Source organism: Mastacembelus armatus, chromosome 9, assembly GCF_900324485.2.
Source record: "Mastacembelus armatus chromosome 9, fMasArm1.2, whole genome shotgun sequence".
Classification (NCBI taxonomy): domain Eukaryota; kingdom Metazoa; phylum Chordata; class Actinopteri; order Synbranchiformes; family Mastacembelidae; genus Mastacembelus; species Mastacembelus armatus.
This window is the reverse complement of record NC_046641.1, coordinates 25,540,482-25,556,170: the sequence shown is the minus strand read 5'-3', so window position 1 is coordinate 25,556,170 and position 15,689 is coordinate 25,540,482. Positions and strand designations below refer to the sequence as shown.

General features: G+C 46.5%; 2 protein-coding genes across 3 annotated transcripts; one reads left to right on the top strand and one right to left on the bottom strand.

The window, feature by feature from the left end:
- Positions 1-1,030: 1,030 nt before the first annotated feature.
- On the bottom strand, positions 1,031-5,732 carry entr1 (endosome associated trafficking regulator 1). The gene is made up of 10 exons (XM_026321176.1): positions 5,577-5,732; positions 5,209-5,346; positions 5,003-5,049; positions 4,567-4,676; positions 4,340-4,457; positions 3,058-3,131; positions 2,855-2,966; positions 2,243-2,305; positions 1,887-2,023; positions 1,031-1,440 (listed from the first exon to the last, which is right to left on the bottom strand). The coding sequence occupies exons 1-10, from the start codon at positions 5,620-5,622 to the stop codon at positions 1,350-1,352; spliced, it is 936 nt and encodes a 311-aa protein (XP_026176961.1). The 5' UTR covers positions 5,623-5,732; the 3' UTR covers positions 1,031-1,349.
- A 54-nt stretch (positions 5,733-5,786) lies between these two features.
- Positions 5,787-15,501, top strand: chek2 (checkpoint kinase 2). 2 transcript variants are annotated; one of them, XM_026321786.2, is made up of 15 exons: positions 5,787-5,942; positions 6,737-7,133; positions 9,522-9,646; positions 9,734-9,866; positions 10,352-10,442; positions 10,747-10,843; positions 11,620-11,673; positions 13,096-13,160; positions 13,270-13,369; positions 13,479-13,565; positions 13,745-13,908; positions 14,025-14,140; positions 14,253-14,338; positions 14,699-14,764; positions 15,275-15,501. In XM_026321786.2, the coding sequence occupies exons 2-15, from the start codon at positions 6,746-6,748 to the stop codon at positions 15,380-15,382; spliced, it is 1,680 nt and encodes a 559-aa protein (XP_026177571.1). In that variant the 5' UTR covers positions 5,787-5,942; positions 6,737-6,745; the 3' UTR covers positions 15,383-15,501. The 2 variants fall into 2 exon arrangements, with proteins under 2 accessions (XP_026177571.1, XP_026177570.1); XM_026321785.2 differs by having other exon boundaries at positions 15,272-15,501.
- Positions 15,502-15,689: the final 188 nt, after the last annotated feature.

Sequence of the window (15,689 nt, the reverse complement as noted above, 5' to 3'; positions counted from 1 at the left end):
TAAGTTCACTTTTTCACTATTTTGTATTTTCATCTAACATTATCATCAAATTTGTTTTCTTTTCCACAGAGACTCAGGTGGACATACAGGATGAAGTTCAGTTGAGAAGATGAAGCAGGTAATATTTAGTTGTCATGATATTCAGTTCAGTGTATCATCGTTAGAACCTCATCTAGAGTTACACTGATCATTACCAATAAAAGCCCTGTGCTGAGGTTTATTATAACATTGCCTTTTGTTTTGTTGCTTGACCTGCAGTTTCTGTTGACTGGAGGGAGGAGATGACCCTCCTGTCCTGTGGCAGTGCAGTTACCAATGTTAGCATTAGCTCGTCCATCTGCACGCTGCACTTGCTGCTCCGCCCGCCAGTGTCACACAGCGCTGTTTATTCTAACAGGACTGATGTGCCGCTGGTTTAATTTGGAGCAAGATGCAGCAGAGCTTGTTTGACTGGGACAGATCCAGTGATGTCTGTATGTGGTTCTCTGGCTCGGTAGCCCCTGGAAAAACAAACTGGATCTTGGTTCCCAAGTTGAGCCAGCTGTGAACTGGCACAAGCACCGGAAAACGTTGGTGTTCTTGTTATTTAATGCAAAGTTCCATAGTTTAATATGTGGTTCCTTTAGATCAGTGTGAGGTTCTTCTAGTTTAATGTGAGGTTCCTGTAGTTTAATGCGTGGTGTCTTTAGATCAGTGTGAGGTTCTTCTAGTTTAATGTGAAGTTCCTGTAGTTTATTGTGTGGTTCCTGTAGTTTAGTATTAGGTTCTTGTGATTTAATGTGTGGTTCCTTTAGATTAGTGTGAGGTTCTTCTCGTTTAATGTGATATTCCTGTAGTTTAAACCGTAGTTTAGTGTGAGGTTCCTGCAGTTTTAAGTGTACAAGTCTGAGATCAGTTGGCAGCAGCGTTGGTCCCACTGATCAGGTAACATTTGGCTGCAGGAAGTCACCGGAATAACCAGCTGCGTTTCTATAATCAGACCCATCAGTTTTTTTCCTGCTGGATGTCAATCATCAGAACAGGAACAAGCTGTTGATTGGACAGTTTATTATAAATCAGAGTTAATAACATGGCTGCGGGATGAATTTAATTAGTTACAAACACACAGTCCTGCTGTTGTTACTGGTCAGTGTGTTTGTGTCCACAGGAACTGTCCAACACACCAACCAATCAGCAACCAGCTGCTGTGATGTCATCAGAGATTAAATACAAGTGAGTCTTCCTTTTAAAATAAAACCCCTGTGAAGGGTCCTTCTGACCTCTGACCTTTCTGTACTGTTTCCATGACAACCACATCCCTCCTTGTCAGATGAGCGTCTGGAGGATGTGTCGCAGTGGTCTGAAGGAATTCAGGACTCTGGGTTGAGGTGTGAGATCTTGTCAATGGACTGCAGGAGTTGAGAGACCAGATGCAGCGTCTCTGCTTCCTCTAACAACTTCCTGGACACACACAGAGACCGTTTCAGGTCAGAGCTGACTCCAGTGGCAGCGACTGTGCATCTCCCTGCTGCTGAGCCTGTGGTGGACAGTGAACTGTGACAACAGACTGCAGTCTAAGTTGGTCTCCTCTACACACACCTGCATTGTCTGTGGTGTCTGTCTGTAGGGCAGAGGAGGCCAAATCATGGTCCTCAGGGGCCATTGCCCTGCTTGTTTTCCAGCTATCCATGCCCTATGCACTGCTGATTACCTGGATCAGGTGTGTCCGCAGTGGGCAGGGGAGAGACAGTCGGAAAACCAGCAGGAGAGTGGCCCTTGAGGACTAGATTGTTGCAGTCTTCTTGTCTGTAGAGACTGTGGTATGTCTATCTACAGCCAGTGAGTCAGCCTGTCCCTAGAGACTGTCTGTTAGTAGTCTACCTGGCTTTCTGACAGCAGACACTAACCGGATGGAAGAGTGTGCACGGCTTGACATCTTGTTCAGGTAATCTGATGCTACCTGAGCATTTTGCGTCATCGTGACGATGTGAGACTCTGCCGCCTTCAGACGGCTGCTCTCTGCCCGCAGAGACTCCACTTCTGCCTGGGACACAGACACACCTGGTCACAATAATGGACTTCTACCATCTGTCTGCTGAGAAAATAAAAGCTCCGTTGTTTTATAAACAAGAAATGACAGTGATCCACTCTCTACTTAACGGTTGAGTTTAAAGTTTATTCTAACATCAAAGGACAAGTTGTTTTCTTCTGTCCCTTCATCAGTCATCTGATCAACAATCCATTATCAATAAAACTCACTCACCTGCACCTGCTGCAGCTCCACCTTCAGTTTGGAAACACTGTTCTCTGCTTTCACTGCTCGCTTCTGCCACACGGAGACAGGTACAGACACATAGGTACAGACAGAGAGAGAGACAGATACAGGCACAGAGTCAGGTACAGACACAGAGACAGGTACAGACAGAGAAAGGTACAGGCACAAAGGTACAGACAGAGACAGGTACATACACAAAGGTACAGACACAGAGAGACAGGTACATACACAAAGGTACAGACACAGAGAGACAGGTACATACACAAAGGTACAGACAGAGAGACAGGTACATACACAAAGGTACAGACAGTTACAGACAGAGACAGAGGTACATACACAAAGGTACAGACAGACACAGAGACAGGTACAGACAGAGAGAGAGGTACATACACAAAGGTACAGACACAAAGTTACAGACAGGTATAGAAATCTGAATTGAACATGTCTGATAAACTGAATACAAAGTACTTTGTAGTAAACCTGTTAGTTCGTGCAGGTGGACCTAATAAAGTGAGCAACTCTAACACTGACAGATGTGGTAACTGATCAGTGATTAATCAGGAATGTGGTGTGGAAGTGCAGCTGCATCAATTCATGTACCGTCATCAGGTGGAGATTCTGCTCCACAGACTGAACCATGCTCTCCAGGTCCTTTGCCTCCTTTTCCTCCTGACGCCTCCTCTGGAGCAGCTCCTCTGACAGCTCCTGCACCCTGATGGAGTGGAGACACAGAGGCATGCTGGGTCAGAATCTCAGCATCTCTGATTGGTTTATTAATACTGTTGTGATTGGCTGGTGCCCACCTGCGTTCATTAGCATTCGATCTCCTCTGCAGGTCCCTGATGGTTCTCCTCAGCAACATGTTCTCCTCCTCCAGCTGTAACAGAATAATAATGATTCAGCTCGTCACAAAGCAACAGAAATAAAACCAAGAACAAAGTTGACTGTAAAATATTCAAAAGGACATTTGCACAACTAACTGCTCAAAAACTTAGGGACCACGACATCCTCACACAAGTCAGATGAACTTCAGGGATATCAGTCTGTCCATTCAGGATGCACCAGTGACTGAATCAGTTTCACCTGCTCTGGTGCAGAGGAAAGTGAAACAAGTGCAACACAGAGGCAAAAGCAAGACAACCCCCAAAAAGGGGGTACATGGTTTTACATGGAGGTTCTTCTCAGGTTTTGTGTTTGGCTGGTGTCCTTTTAGTGCTGGTAGCATGAGGTGGAACCTGCAGCCCAGTCAGTCTTGCACTGGTAGTCCTGTTACTCCAAGATGGCACATCCATACGTGCAGATGCAAGAAGGTTTGCTATGTCCTCCAGTCTCAAGAGCATGGAGGAGATACTAGGAGATCGGACATCATACCAGGAGAGCTGGACAGGGCAACAACCCAGCGGCAGGACCAGTATCTGCTCCTTTATGCAAGAAGGAACAGGAGGAAGTCTGTCAGTCCTGCAAAGTGACCCCCAGCAGGCTGCTGGTGTGCAGGACTCTGAGCAAACTGTCAGAAACAGACTCCAGAACAGAGGCAAGAGGGTCCAACATCCTCTAATACAACCTGTGCTCACAGCCCAGCACCATGTCTCTCGAAAGCCATTCGCCAGAGAGCACCAGAATCGGCAGGTTAATGTTCACAAATGGGAGCAGGTTCACACCGAGCACATGTGCCAGGCATGAAAGAGTCTGGAGACGTTGTCGTGAATGTTACGCTGCCTGTAATATCATCCAGCATGACTGGGTTGGTGGTGGGTCATGGCCAGCGGTGCCGTCTACTGTGAGGAACCAGGGTGAAATCCTCAGAGCAACTGTCAGACCTTACTCTGGTCAAGTTGGCCCTGGGTTCCTCCTGGTACAGGACAACATCTGGCTTCATGGGTGTGCAGGCAATTCTTGGTCATGAAGGCATTGATGCTATACTAGAGCCCAAATTCAGACTTACAGAGGCCTTAGAGAAAGCCAAACAGGGATTACAAGGAACTGGAGGAGTGTGGAACGTGAAGGACAAAGTGGTCCCACTGGTTTTAAGCAACAGATCCCAGGACACAACATGGTAGTTTCCAGCCCAGAAGAGTGTGGTACCTGTTGAACTGGAGTGCTAATCCCACAGGAGGTGACTGATTCCACCTTAAAGGTCTCATCATCTCCTTTAAAGTTCTCTCCTCCTTTTCTCTGCTGGAGTTCGGGCTTGGAGGAGAACCTGAAAATTTAATCAGAAATATTCAGTCCTGGCAGCGGTCGGTTTATTAGGAACACCTGTTGACTGCAACAGGAACCAGTCAAACAATGAGCAACTCAGATTCACTCACCTGGTCTCCTTTTCAGAGTCCTCCTCCTCTGTGCAGAGGGACAAGGTGCTGCTGACACCTGACTGGAAGCTCAACCCCCTCTCCCCCTCCCCCTCCTCCTCCGCCTCCACCTGATTGGACAGACATAGTCAATCAGACAGTCAGTGTCAGACAGACAGACACAGACAGTCAGTCTCAGACAGACAGACACAGACAGTCAGTCTGACAGACAATCAGTCAGTCACAGTCAGTCAATGTCAAACAGACAGTCAGTCAGAAAGAGAGACAGTCAGACACAGTCAGTCAGTCAGACAGACAGGATGCTGCCTCCCGCCCCACCACAGACAAAGACAGAGGGGCGTCAGGTCCAGACTGCGCCCCCACAGCCAGTCCTGGCAGCTCTGTCCAGAGCAGCGTCCTAAAACGTCTCTAAGTTGTTTACACTGCAATGAGTTACCCAAGCTCCACACACCAACTGTTTGGTTTTTCCCTGGTTGTCCAGCTCTGCCCGAAAAGACAGAGGACGGTATCAAGTCTTAGCTGTCAGTGCTTCCCACAGACACTTTAATTCTCCCCCTGCTCTCAGTTTTATTGGATTCAGATTTATCTGTATAGACAAATCACAGTGAAATATCTCAAGGAACGTTCCACAGAACACTTAACTAGACCACACACACTGTAGTTCCTGTACCTTAATGTGTGTCTGGTCCTGGTCCTGGTCCTGGTCCTGGTCCCGGTTCTTGCAGCGTAGAAATTCTTTGAAAGAGAACGGGTTCAGCTCCCCAGCCTCCACCTCCTCATCTGGAGAACAAAAGTGTTGGCGTCAGTTTGGATCCTGGACCCTGAACTTAGTATTTCGTTAATTTCATTCATTAAATTTGCCAGAATGCAGGAAACAAGGAGAATGACCCTCGACCCCTGGGTTGGTTATGATCCTCCCCGTCTTCAGTCACCCCCCCACTCGTCCTGATTCACCTGGAAAACTTTTACACCAAGACACAGAAACTGAACCTGGACCAGACTGAACTTACCGTCTGTGATTAGTAGAGTTTTAGCGCCAGTCCTGTGTTTGGACATGATTACACCAGGTGGACACGCGCACAGGCAGGTGGACTCAGTTCTCGAGCATTGTGTGGTCCTGGTCCCGCGTTTCTCTCCAGCAGGAGAAAAATCACATCCGGAAACAGACAGTGTTACTCTCACGTGATCCACTTTCTAACGTCCCATTGGCTGGGACTGTCACATGGCGTAAAGGAAAATACGGCACGAGGAAATAGCTTTGCTGCGCGATCCCGGTGAAACTGTCCCTGCACGTGTGCGGTTTGGGGGAGTTCGGCCCGGTTAGTTCACCTGCAGAGACCCGGAGGAGAGTCCGGTTGCAGCGGACTGTCGCACCTGTGAGTGTCCGATTGATGTTCGTGCACTATCCCAGTTTAATTCGGATCGACCCACTCTGGGCCGGCAGTGATGTGTCGCTAGCGGTGGAGCGGGGTAGATCCGGGTGGTTTGGTTTTGGTTTGCACTCAGGTCTGATGTGGGGCTCTTCAGCTCATTGTGATGGACAGGCGGTGGGCGGGATTAATAAACCAGTACGGCCCTGGACTGGTTCTGGACCCTGTCCCGGATCAGTCCACGTCTGCAGCCCTGGTACCGTCAGTTTGGAGTAGAAACAACTCACCGGTTAACGAACTTTAGAAACCGCATAGTTGAAATTTGCTCCGTCTGCTGCACAGACCGACACCTTCTTGATGGGACTGAATTTGGTTCTGGTTTATGAGCGTCAGGTTGAGCCGATTGAAGAGAAGCGTCTGAAACATTTGGTAAATTTCTGAAATAAGAAAACGCTCATGTTCCGGAGACGGATGGATAAATTGCCCAGATGTTGTCTGTGATTGAACTACTGTTGGTTACCAATGCCATCCCCAAACCTTAACTAGTACAGTTGATACTAATCCTGTGATCGACCCATCAATAAATATTACTTTCATTTTTCTGTTAGTGTCAACAGTAAGCATGATGTTCTTAAATTATAGAATTTTTAAATGGAGTCTGGTGCTGAGCTGTGATAGATGTGTACTGTAATAATTCCAGTATTTAAACTCTGGTGGGTTTTGGGGCAGGTCTATGACATTTAGAATGGGGGTCTGGGGCCACAGACTCACTGATGTCCTCTAATGTGTCTGACCTCCAGAACTGCAGAATGTCTGAAGAGGTTCCACCTGAGGGGGCCCGACCCCAGGCCCAGAGTCAGTCCACCCAGTCCCCGTCTCAGGCTCAGTCCACCCAGTCCACCCAGTCCCCATCCCAGGGTCAGTCCACTCAATCCCCGTCTCAGGCTCAGTCCACCCAGTCCCCGTCTCAGGCTCAGTCCACCCAGTCCACCCAATCCCTGTCCCAAACCAAGTCCCAGTCCCAGACTGGATCCAGTTCTTCCAGCGCGCCTACCTCGGGCAGCCAATCATCCAGCGGCTCTGGGACCCTGAGCAGTGTGGACACCATCCCTGTCACCCTGCCGTCTGTCCCTGAGGAGCCTGAACCACAACCCTGGGGCCGCCTGCTGCCCATGGCCCGGGGTTTCAGGAGCCACGGTGACTACTTATAACATGCTAACAGATGCTAGTGCTAATAGTAGTTAGCTCTGTTAGCACAAATGCTGGTGGTTGTGTTGGTCCCACAGTTAACTCTCCCTCATGTTGGCACTAACACTAGTTAGTGTTTGTTTGCAGACTGTATAGAGGACCAGTATCTGTTTTTGTTGTTGTTTGTTTGCAGACTGTATAGACAACCAGTACCTGTTTGTTTGTTGTTGTTTGTTTGCAGACTGTATAGACGACCAGTACCTGTTTGTTTGTTGTTGTTTGTTTGCAGACTGTATAGACGACCAGTACCTGTTTGTTGTTTGTTTGCAGACTGTATAGACGACCAGTACCTGTTTGTTTGTTGTTGTTTGTTTGCAGACTGTATAGACGACCAGTACCTGTTTGTTGTTGTTTGTTTGCAGACTGTATAGACGACCAGTACCTGTTTGTTTGCAGACTGTATAGAGGACCAGTACCTGTTTTTGTTGTTGTTTGTTTGCAGACTGTATAGACAACCAGTACCTGTTTGTTTGTTGTTGTTTGTTTGCAGACTGTATAGACGACCAGTACCTGTTTGTTTGCAGACTGTATAGAGGACCAGTAGGCCTACCTGTTTGTTTGTTGTTGTTTGTTTGCAGACTGTATAGATGACCAGTACCTGTTTGTTGTTTGTTTGCAAACTGTATAGACAACCAGTACCTGTTTGTTTGTTGTTTTTTGTTTGCAGACTGTATAGAGGACCAGTACCTGTTTGTTTGTTGTTGTTTGTTTGCAGACTGTATAGACGACCAGTACCTGTTTGTTTGTTGTTGTTTGTTTGCAGACTGTATAGACGACCAGTACCTGTTTGTTTGTTTGTTTGTTTGTTTACAGACTGTATAGATGACCAGTACCTGTTTGTTGTTTGTTTGCAGACTGTATAGATGACCAGTACCTGTTTGTTTGTTTGTTTACAGACTGTATAGATGACCAGTACCTGTTTGTTGTTTGTTTGCAGACTGTGTAGACAACCAGTACCTGTTTGTTGTTTTTTGTTTGCAGACTGTATAGAGGACCAGTACCTGTTTGTTTGCAGACTGTATAGAGGACCAGTAGGTCTACCTGTTTGTTTGTTGTTGTTTGTTTACAGACTGTGTAGATGACCATTACCTTTTTGTTTGTTGTTGTTTGTTTGCAGACTGTGTAGATGACCAGTACCTGTTTGTTTGTTGTTTGTTTACAGACTGTGTAGATGACCAGTACCTGTTTGTTGTTGTTTGTTTACAGACTGTGTAGAGGACCAGTACCTGTTTGTTTGTTGTTGTTTGTTTGCAGACTGTATAGATGACCAGTACCTGTTTGTTTGTTGTTGTTTGTTTGCAGACTGTATAGATGACCAATACCTGTTTGTTGTTTGTTTGCAGACTGTATAGAGGACCAGTACCTGTTTGTTTGTTGTTGTTTGTTTGCAGACTGTATAGATGACCAGTACCTGTTTGTTTGTTGTTGTTTGTTTACAGACTGTGTAGATGACCAGTACCTGTTTGTTTGTTGTTGTTTGTTTGCAGACTGTGTAGATGACCAGTACCTGTTTGTTTGTTGGTGTTTGTTTACAGACTGTGTAGATGACCAGTACCTTTGTTTGTTGTTGTTTGTTTACAGACTGTGTAGATGACCAGTACCTGTTTGTTTGTTGTTGTTTGTTTACAGACTGTGTAGAGGACCAGTACCTGTTTGTTTGTTGTTGTTTGTTTACAGACTGTGTAGATGACCATTACCTGTTTGTTTGTTGTTGTTTGTTTGCAGACTGTGTAGATGACCAGTACCTGTTTGTTGTTGTTTGTTTACAGACTGTGTAGATGACCAGTACCTGTTTGTTTGTTGTTTTCTGTTTGCAGACTGTATAGAGGACCAGTACCTGTTTGTTTGTTGTTGTTTGTTTGCAGACTGTATAGACGACCAGTACCTGTTTGTTTGTTGTTTTTTGTTTGCAGACTGTATAGAGGACCAGTACCTGTTTGTTTGTTGTTTTTTGTTTGCAGACTGTATAGAGGACCAGTACCTGTTTGTTGTTGTTTGTTTGCAGACTGTATAGATGACCAGTACCTGTTTGTTTGTTGTTTTTTGTTTGCAGACTGTATAGACGACCAGTACCTGTTTGTTTGTTGTTGTTTGTTTGCAGACTGTATAGACGACCAGTACCTGTTTGTTTGTTGTTTTTTGTTTGCAGACTGTATAGAGGACCAGTACCTGTTTGTTGTTGTTTGTTTGCAGACTGTATAGATGACCAGTACCTGTTTGTTTGTTGTTTTTTGTTTGCAGACTGTATAGACGACCAGTACCTGTTTGTTTGTTGTTGTTTGTTTGCAGACTGTATAGACGACCAGTACCTGTTTGTTTGTTGTTTTTTGTTTGCAGACTGTATAGAGGACCAGTACCTGTTTGGACGAGGATCTAAGTGTAATTATGTCCTGGATGATCCTGATGATCGAGGATCCAATAAGTTCAGAATCTACAGCAAGAAACACTTCAGGATCTACAGAGTAAGAATAGAAATACTACTACTGCTACTACTACTACTGCTACTGGCACTATATGTTGCACTCTGACCAGCTGTGTGTGTGTGTCAGGATGGCAGCGAGGTGTTTGTGGAGGACTACAGTAATAACGGCACGTTTGTTGATGGGATCCTGATCGGTAAAGGCAAGAAGCTTCCTCTGGTCAACAATGCCGTGCTCGCTTTGGCTGAGCAACGAAACAAAGGTCAGACAACGTTCTGACCTGAATATAAGAGCACACAACTTTTCCAACACGTGTTTCTGAAAGAAAAAAAAAATTTCTTGTGAATCCAGGAGAGTCCACATCACTGAGGTTTTCTCTGGTAGAAACAGGGACTAGCCATTAGTGTATCTTCATTCACTGTCCCAGCGTCTGTGGCAGCTGTAATCCTGACAGACTTTCTCAGCTTCATGGTCAGACATGCTGTGAACTCATGAATTCATGCAGAACAATCTACACAAAAACACACACTAGCTTAGCAACATTAAGCTAAAAACTACCCACAATGCACCACTCCCAATAGGACTGTGTGACTTCGACATGTTACTGTCTCATCCTCAAAGATATGATGACTTCCACTGATAAGTCTCTAGAGAAAAACCTGCTCTCGTATTCAGGGCAGTGCTGTACAAAAACACCGGGACTGGTAGGTCCAGGTGTCTCCTCACCCCGTCTGTCTCTGCCCACAGTCTTTGTCTTCATTGATCTGATGTTTGACGATCAGTCCACTTTACCTAAAGAGCTGCAGGAGAAATATCTGCTGACCCGACGCATTGGCACGTGAGTGACTCACAGACACACACCTGGTGCAGCCGCCATGTTGGGACAGGGAAGCCTCTTGATGCGTGAGGGCAGCAGGTCTGTTCACGGCTGCAGCCATCAGAACCCTGAGCTGATCTTCAGCTGAGAAGGTTTTGGGTCACTTAACGTCCAAAGCAGCTTGAACTCTGCTGGTTGAACTGAACCTGCTCCAACGTGGTGGCAGCACAGACTCACTGACAAACAGGATGTAACATCTTTCTGTCTGTATCTGCTGTGATGTCACTTCCTGTACCGTGAACCAGCGTGGCGTGTGTCATTCCAGAGGAGTGTGTGGTGAAGTCAGACTGGCCTTTGAGAGATCCAACTGTAAGAAGTTTGCCGTAAAAATAATAAACAAGAAGAACTTTCAGTCTGAGGGGGTGAGTTTGCTCCTCTGCTCTGACTGGCTGAGCCAAGTTGCCTCCTTTCCTTCTTACCTTCCTTGATTCCTTTTTTCTATCTCTGAAGTAGCAAGAACCTCTTTGTTTTTGTCAAATCACAGACAGCGACAACAGAAACCTGTTTGATATCGTCCAATCACAGACAGCGACTGCAGAAACCTGTTTGATATCGTCCAATCACAGACAGCGACTGCAGAAACCTGTTTGTTTTTGTCCAATCACAGACAGCGACAGCAGAAACCTGTTTGTTTTTGTCCAATCACAGACAGCGACTGCAGAAACCTGTTTGTTTTTGTCCAATCACAGACAGCGACAGCAGAAACCTTTGTTATTGTCCAATCACAGACAGCGACAGCAGAAACCTGTTTGTTTTTGTCCAATCACAGACAGCGACAGCAGAAACCTGTTTGTTTTTGTCCAATCACAGACAGCGACTGCAGAAACCTGTTTGTTTTTGTCCAATCACAGACAGCGACAGCAGAAACCTGTTTGTTTTTGTCCAATCACAGACAGCGACAGCAGAAACCTGTTTGTTATTGTCCAATCACAGACAGCGACAGCAGAAACCTGTTTGTTATTGTCCAATCACAGACAGCGACAGCAGAAACCTGTTTGTTATTGTCCAATCACAGACAGCGACAACAGAAACCTGTTTGTTATTGTCCAATCACAGACAGCGACAGCAGAAACCTGTTTGTTTTTGTCCAATCACAGACAGCGACAGCAGAAACCTGTTTGTTTTTGTCCAATCACAGACGGCGACACGAAACGCGAAGACAGAGATTGAGATTCTCCAGAGGGTTGACCATGTGAGTCTGACACCAACGAAGAGACAGTAACTATAGAAACTGCTCTTTTATTATGAAATACAGACATAAACATGTCCTCTCTCTGTCTCCTGTCCTTGTCTCCTGTCTTTGTCTCCCTTCCTTGTCTCCTCTCTCTGCCTCCTCTCCTTATGTCCTGTCCTTGTCTCCTCTCCTCTCCGCCTCCTGTCCTTGTCTCCTCTCCTTGTCTCCTCTCTGCCTCCTCTCCTTGTCTCCTGTCCTTGTCTCCTCTCCTCGTCTCCTGTCTTTGTCTCCCTTCCTTGTCTCCTCTCTTTGCCTCCTCTCCTTATGTCCTGTCCTTGTCTCCTCTCCTCTCCTGTCCTTGTCTCCTCTCCTTGTCTCCTCTCTGCCTCCTCTCCTTGTCTCCTGTCCTTGTCTCCTCTCTGTCTCCTGTCCTTGTCTCCTCTCTGTCTCCTGTCCTTGTCTCCTCTCCTCGTCTCCTCTCTGTCTCCTTTCCTTGTCTCCTCTCTGTCTCCTGTCCTTGTCTCCTCTCTGTCTCCTGTCCTTGTCTCCTTTCCATGTCTCCTGTCCTTGTCTCCTCTTTGTCTCCTCTCCTTGCCTCCTGTCTGTCTCCTGTCCTTGTCTCCTGTCCTTGCCTCCTTTCCATGTCTCCTTTTCATGTCTCCTGTCCTTGTCTCCTCTCCTTGTCTCCTGTCCTTGTCTCCTCTCCCTGTGTCCTCTCCTTGCCTCCTCTCCTTTTCTCCTGTCCTTGTCTCCTCTTTGTCTCCTCTCCTTGTCTCCTCTCTGCCTCCTCTCCTTGTCTCCTGTCCTTGTCTCCTCTCTGTCTCCTGTCCTTGTCTCCTCTCCTCGTCTCCACTCTGTCTCCTTTCCTTGTCTCCTCTCTGTCTCCTGTCCTTGTCTCCTCTCTATCTCCTGTCCTTGTCTCCTGTCCATGTCTCCTGTCCTTGTCTCCTCTTTGTCTCCTCTCCTTGCCTCCTCTCTATCTCCTGTCCTTGCCTCCTTTCCATGTCTCCTTTTCATGTCTCCTGTCCTTGTCTCCTCTCCCTGTGTCCTCTCCTTGCCTCCTCTCCTTGTCTCCTGTCCTTGTCTCATCTCCTCTCCTTGTCTCCTGTCCTTGTCTCATCTCCTCTCCTTGCCTCCTGTCCTTGTCTCCTCTCCTCTGTGCCTCCTGTCCTTGTCTTCTTTCCATGTCTCCTGTCCTTGTCTCCTCTCTGTCTCCTGTCCTTGTCTCCTCTCTGTCTCCTGTCCTTGTCTCCTCTCCTTGTCTCCTCTCTCCTGTCCTTGTCTCCTCTCTGTCTCCTGTCCGTGTCTCCTCTCTGTCTCCTGTCCTTGTCTCCTGTCCTTGTCTCCTCTCTCTCCTGTCCTTGTCTCCTCTCTATCTCCTGTCCTTGTCTCCTCCCTATGTCTCCTGTCCTTGTCTCCTCTCTGTCTCCTCTCCTGCAGCCTTGTCTTATAAAGACAGAGGATTTCTACCAGACAGACGACAGTTACTACATCGTGTTGGAGCTGTGAGTCCTGTTTCAGGGTGGAGGGGGTTAATGTGTGTGTGTTTCAGGGTGGAGGGGGTTAATGTGTGTGTGTTTCAGGGTGGAGGGGGTTAATGTGTGTGTGTTTCAGGATGGAGGGGGGTGAACTGTTCCACAAAGTAAAGTCTCAGCAGCAGCTCAACGAGTCCATTGCCAAACTTTATTTCTACCAGATGCTCAGAGCAGTCCAGGTGAGGCACAGCTGCTGTTGTTATGGTAACCAGTACAGCTGTGACAGACCACATGTGATTCTGTGTCTCTGGTGTGTGTGTGTGTGTGTGTGTGTGCGTGTGTGCACAGTACCTCCACAGTAATGGCATTATCCACAGAGACCTGAAACCAGAGAACGTGCTGCTGTCCTCACAGGATGATGTCTGTCTGATCAAGGTAGACACCTTCATCATTCACTGTGCACAGACGTTTTTATCAGTTTATCATAAAAACATGTTTTAGTAGCAGAAAATTCAAATTCAGTACTATGAATAGAGTAGTACTACACTGTTCTGGCTTTTCTTACTCCTGCGTGTATCTGCATGTGATCTGTGTGTGACCTGCGTTTCCCTCAGGTGACAGACTTTAACCAGTCCAGGATCCTGGAGGAGGCCGTGTTGATGAGGACTCTGTGTGGGACCCCATCATATCTTGCTCCTGAGGTCTTCACACATGCCTCCACCACGGGTTACGGCCTCGCTGTGGACGCCTGGAGCCTTGGAGTCCTGCTCTTTGTCTGGTAGGCTCACCTGTCTCATCCTCACCTGTCTTCCAGTGTGGGTGTATGACCGTGCACTCAGTCATAGATCTTTTTGCTTGTTCACCCGGCTCTCTCTCCACCTGTCTGTCTCTCAGTCTGGGTGGTTATCCTCCATTTCATGAGAGTTTTGGTCGCCAGTCGATCACAGATCAGATAATTCGAGGAGAGTTCACCATGGTTCAGTCCAAATGGAAACATGTTTCTGACCAAGGTACTGTTGTAAAAACACTGCTGCAGTTTTACAAGAGCTGTTGTAGCAGAAGCTGAACAGGTGTTTGAGGTATTTTGTCCACCCCCCCATCAGCCTGTGTGTGTGTTCACAGCAAAGGATGTGGTGAGGAAGCTGCTGGTGGTTGATCCCAGTAAGAGGATGACTATTGATGAAGCCCTGCTGCACCCCTGGTTACAGGTAACTGCACCTCATACATAGCACCGCAGTAATACCACAACAGTTCTGCAGTATTTATATTTGTAAGGTCAGTCCCAGATCTGTGTCCTGGTCCTGGCCCGCCCTCTTCAGCACTGGCCCCCAGTAACAAAGTACATTTACTGAAGTTCTGTACATAATATCTGCACGTAATCCATCAGCCTGCTCAGACCCACCAAACTTTATTCACTCATTCTAATCTAAATCATCAAATCAATCAAATAATCGTTAATGTCAACACAGATAATCTGTGAAGGACATGAAGCGTCAGTGGCTGTTGGCCGTAGATCATAGTACAGATGGACGTCTCCTCCGCTGCTGCACATTCTGTTTGTTTTTCAGGATCACGTGATGATGGAGACGGCTCACAGACTCATGTACCCATCTGGAGATGTATCTGCTGCTGTGGTAACCACACACAAATAAATAAAGATGACCAGTTTATTTACATAATGTAATCAACATTTGGACCACACCTGAACACTAGTGTCAGCCTTGTACACATATCTCACCTGGTGTCAATCTGTGCCACCATCAGCAATCAGCTACCCAGCGGTATATATAGAGTACTTCAAATTAAAATGATCAACACAATAATCATCAATAATTAGAATCCAATAATATCAGATCCATTCATGTGAAATGGGCCATTCTGCACAATGAGTACTTTTACTTTGGATACTTCAAGTACATTTGGATGATGGTACTTTTGGACTTTTACTGCAGTAATATTTGGAATGCAGTATTTTACTCTGTGGTATTTCTACTGGTACTGCAGTAGTACTGCTCATTTATTCTAACACGTGTTCAGGTCCAAACATTTCCTGTATTTTGGTGCAGTTTAACCATTACATGGATTTTGGTTCCTCAGGAACTACACACTGCTAATAACCCCGCCCCTGACTCCTCCCCCAGCAGGTGAGGGGGTCAGACACCAGGAGAAAACGAGGGCGTGATGAGGGAGACGAGGAAGAAGAGGAGCATCCGGCCAAACGGAGCCAAGCTCTGCCTCGTGGCCTGCTGTAGACTACCAATCAGGTTCAGCCATTCCTCAGGTCATGTGACTGTGCTACCTGTTCACTACTGAAACACTCCACTGTAAATAAAATGTAGAATGTTTCTAATAAAGTGTTTTTATATTTTTACTGTGTGTGTTTTTATATTGAACAACTTTTTTCTCTGGTTTTAAAACATTTTAACCTGAAGCTCAAGGCCTCAACAATCAGTATTACCTGTGTTCATTAGGCCATCAGTACTGACCTGAGATCAGCTGGTACAGGCACTTTTACTTCATCCATTCAGTCAAAATGCAGAACGAGGCACGAGAAGCATC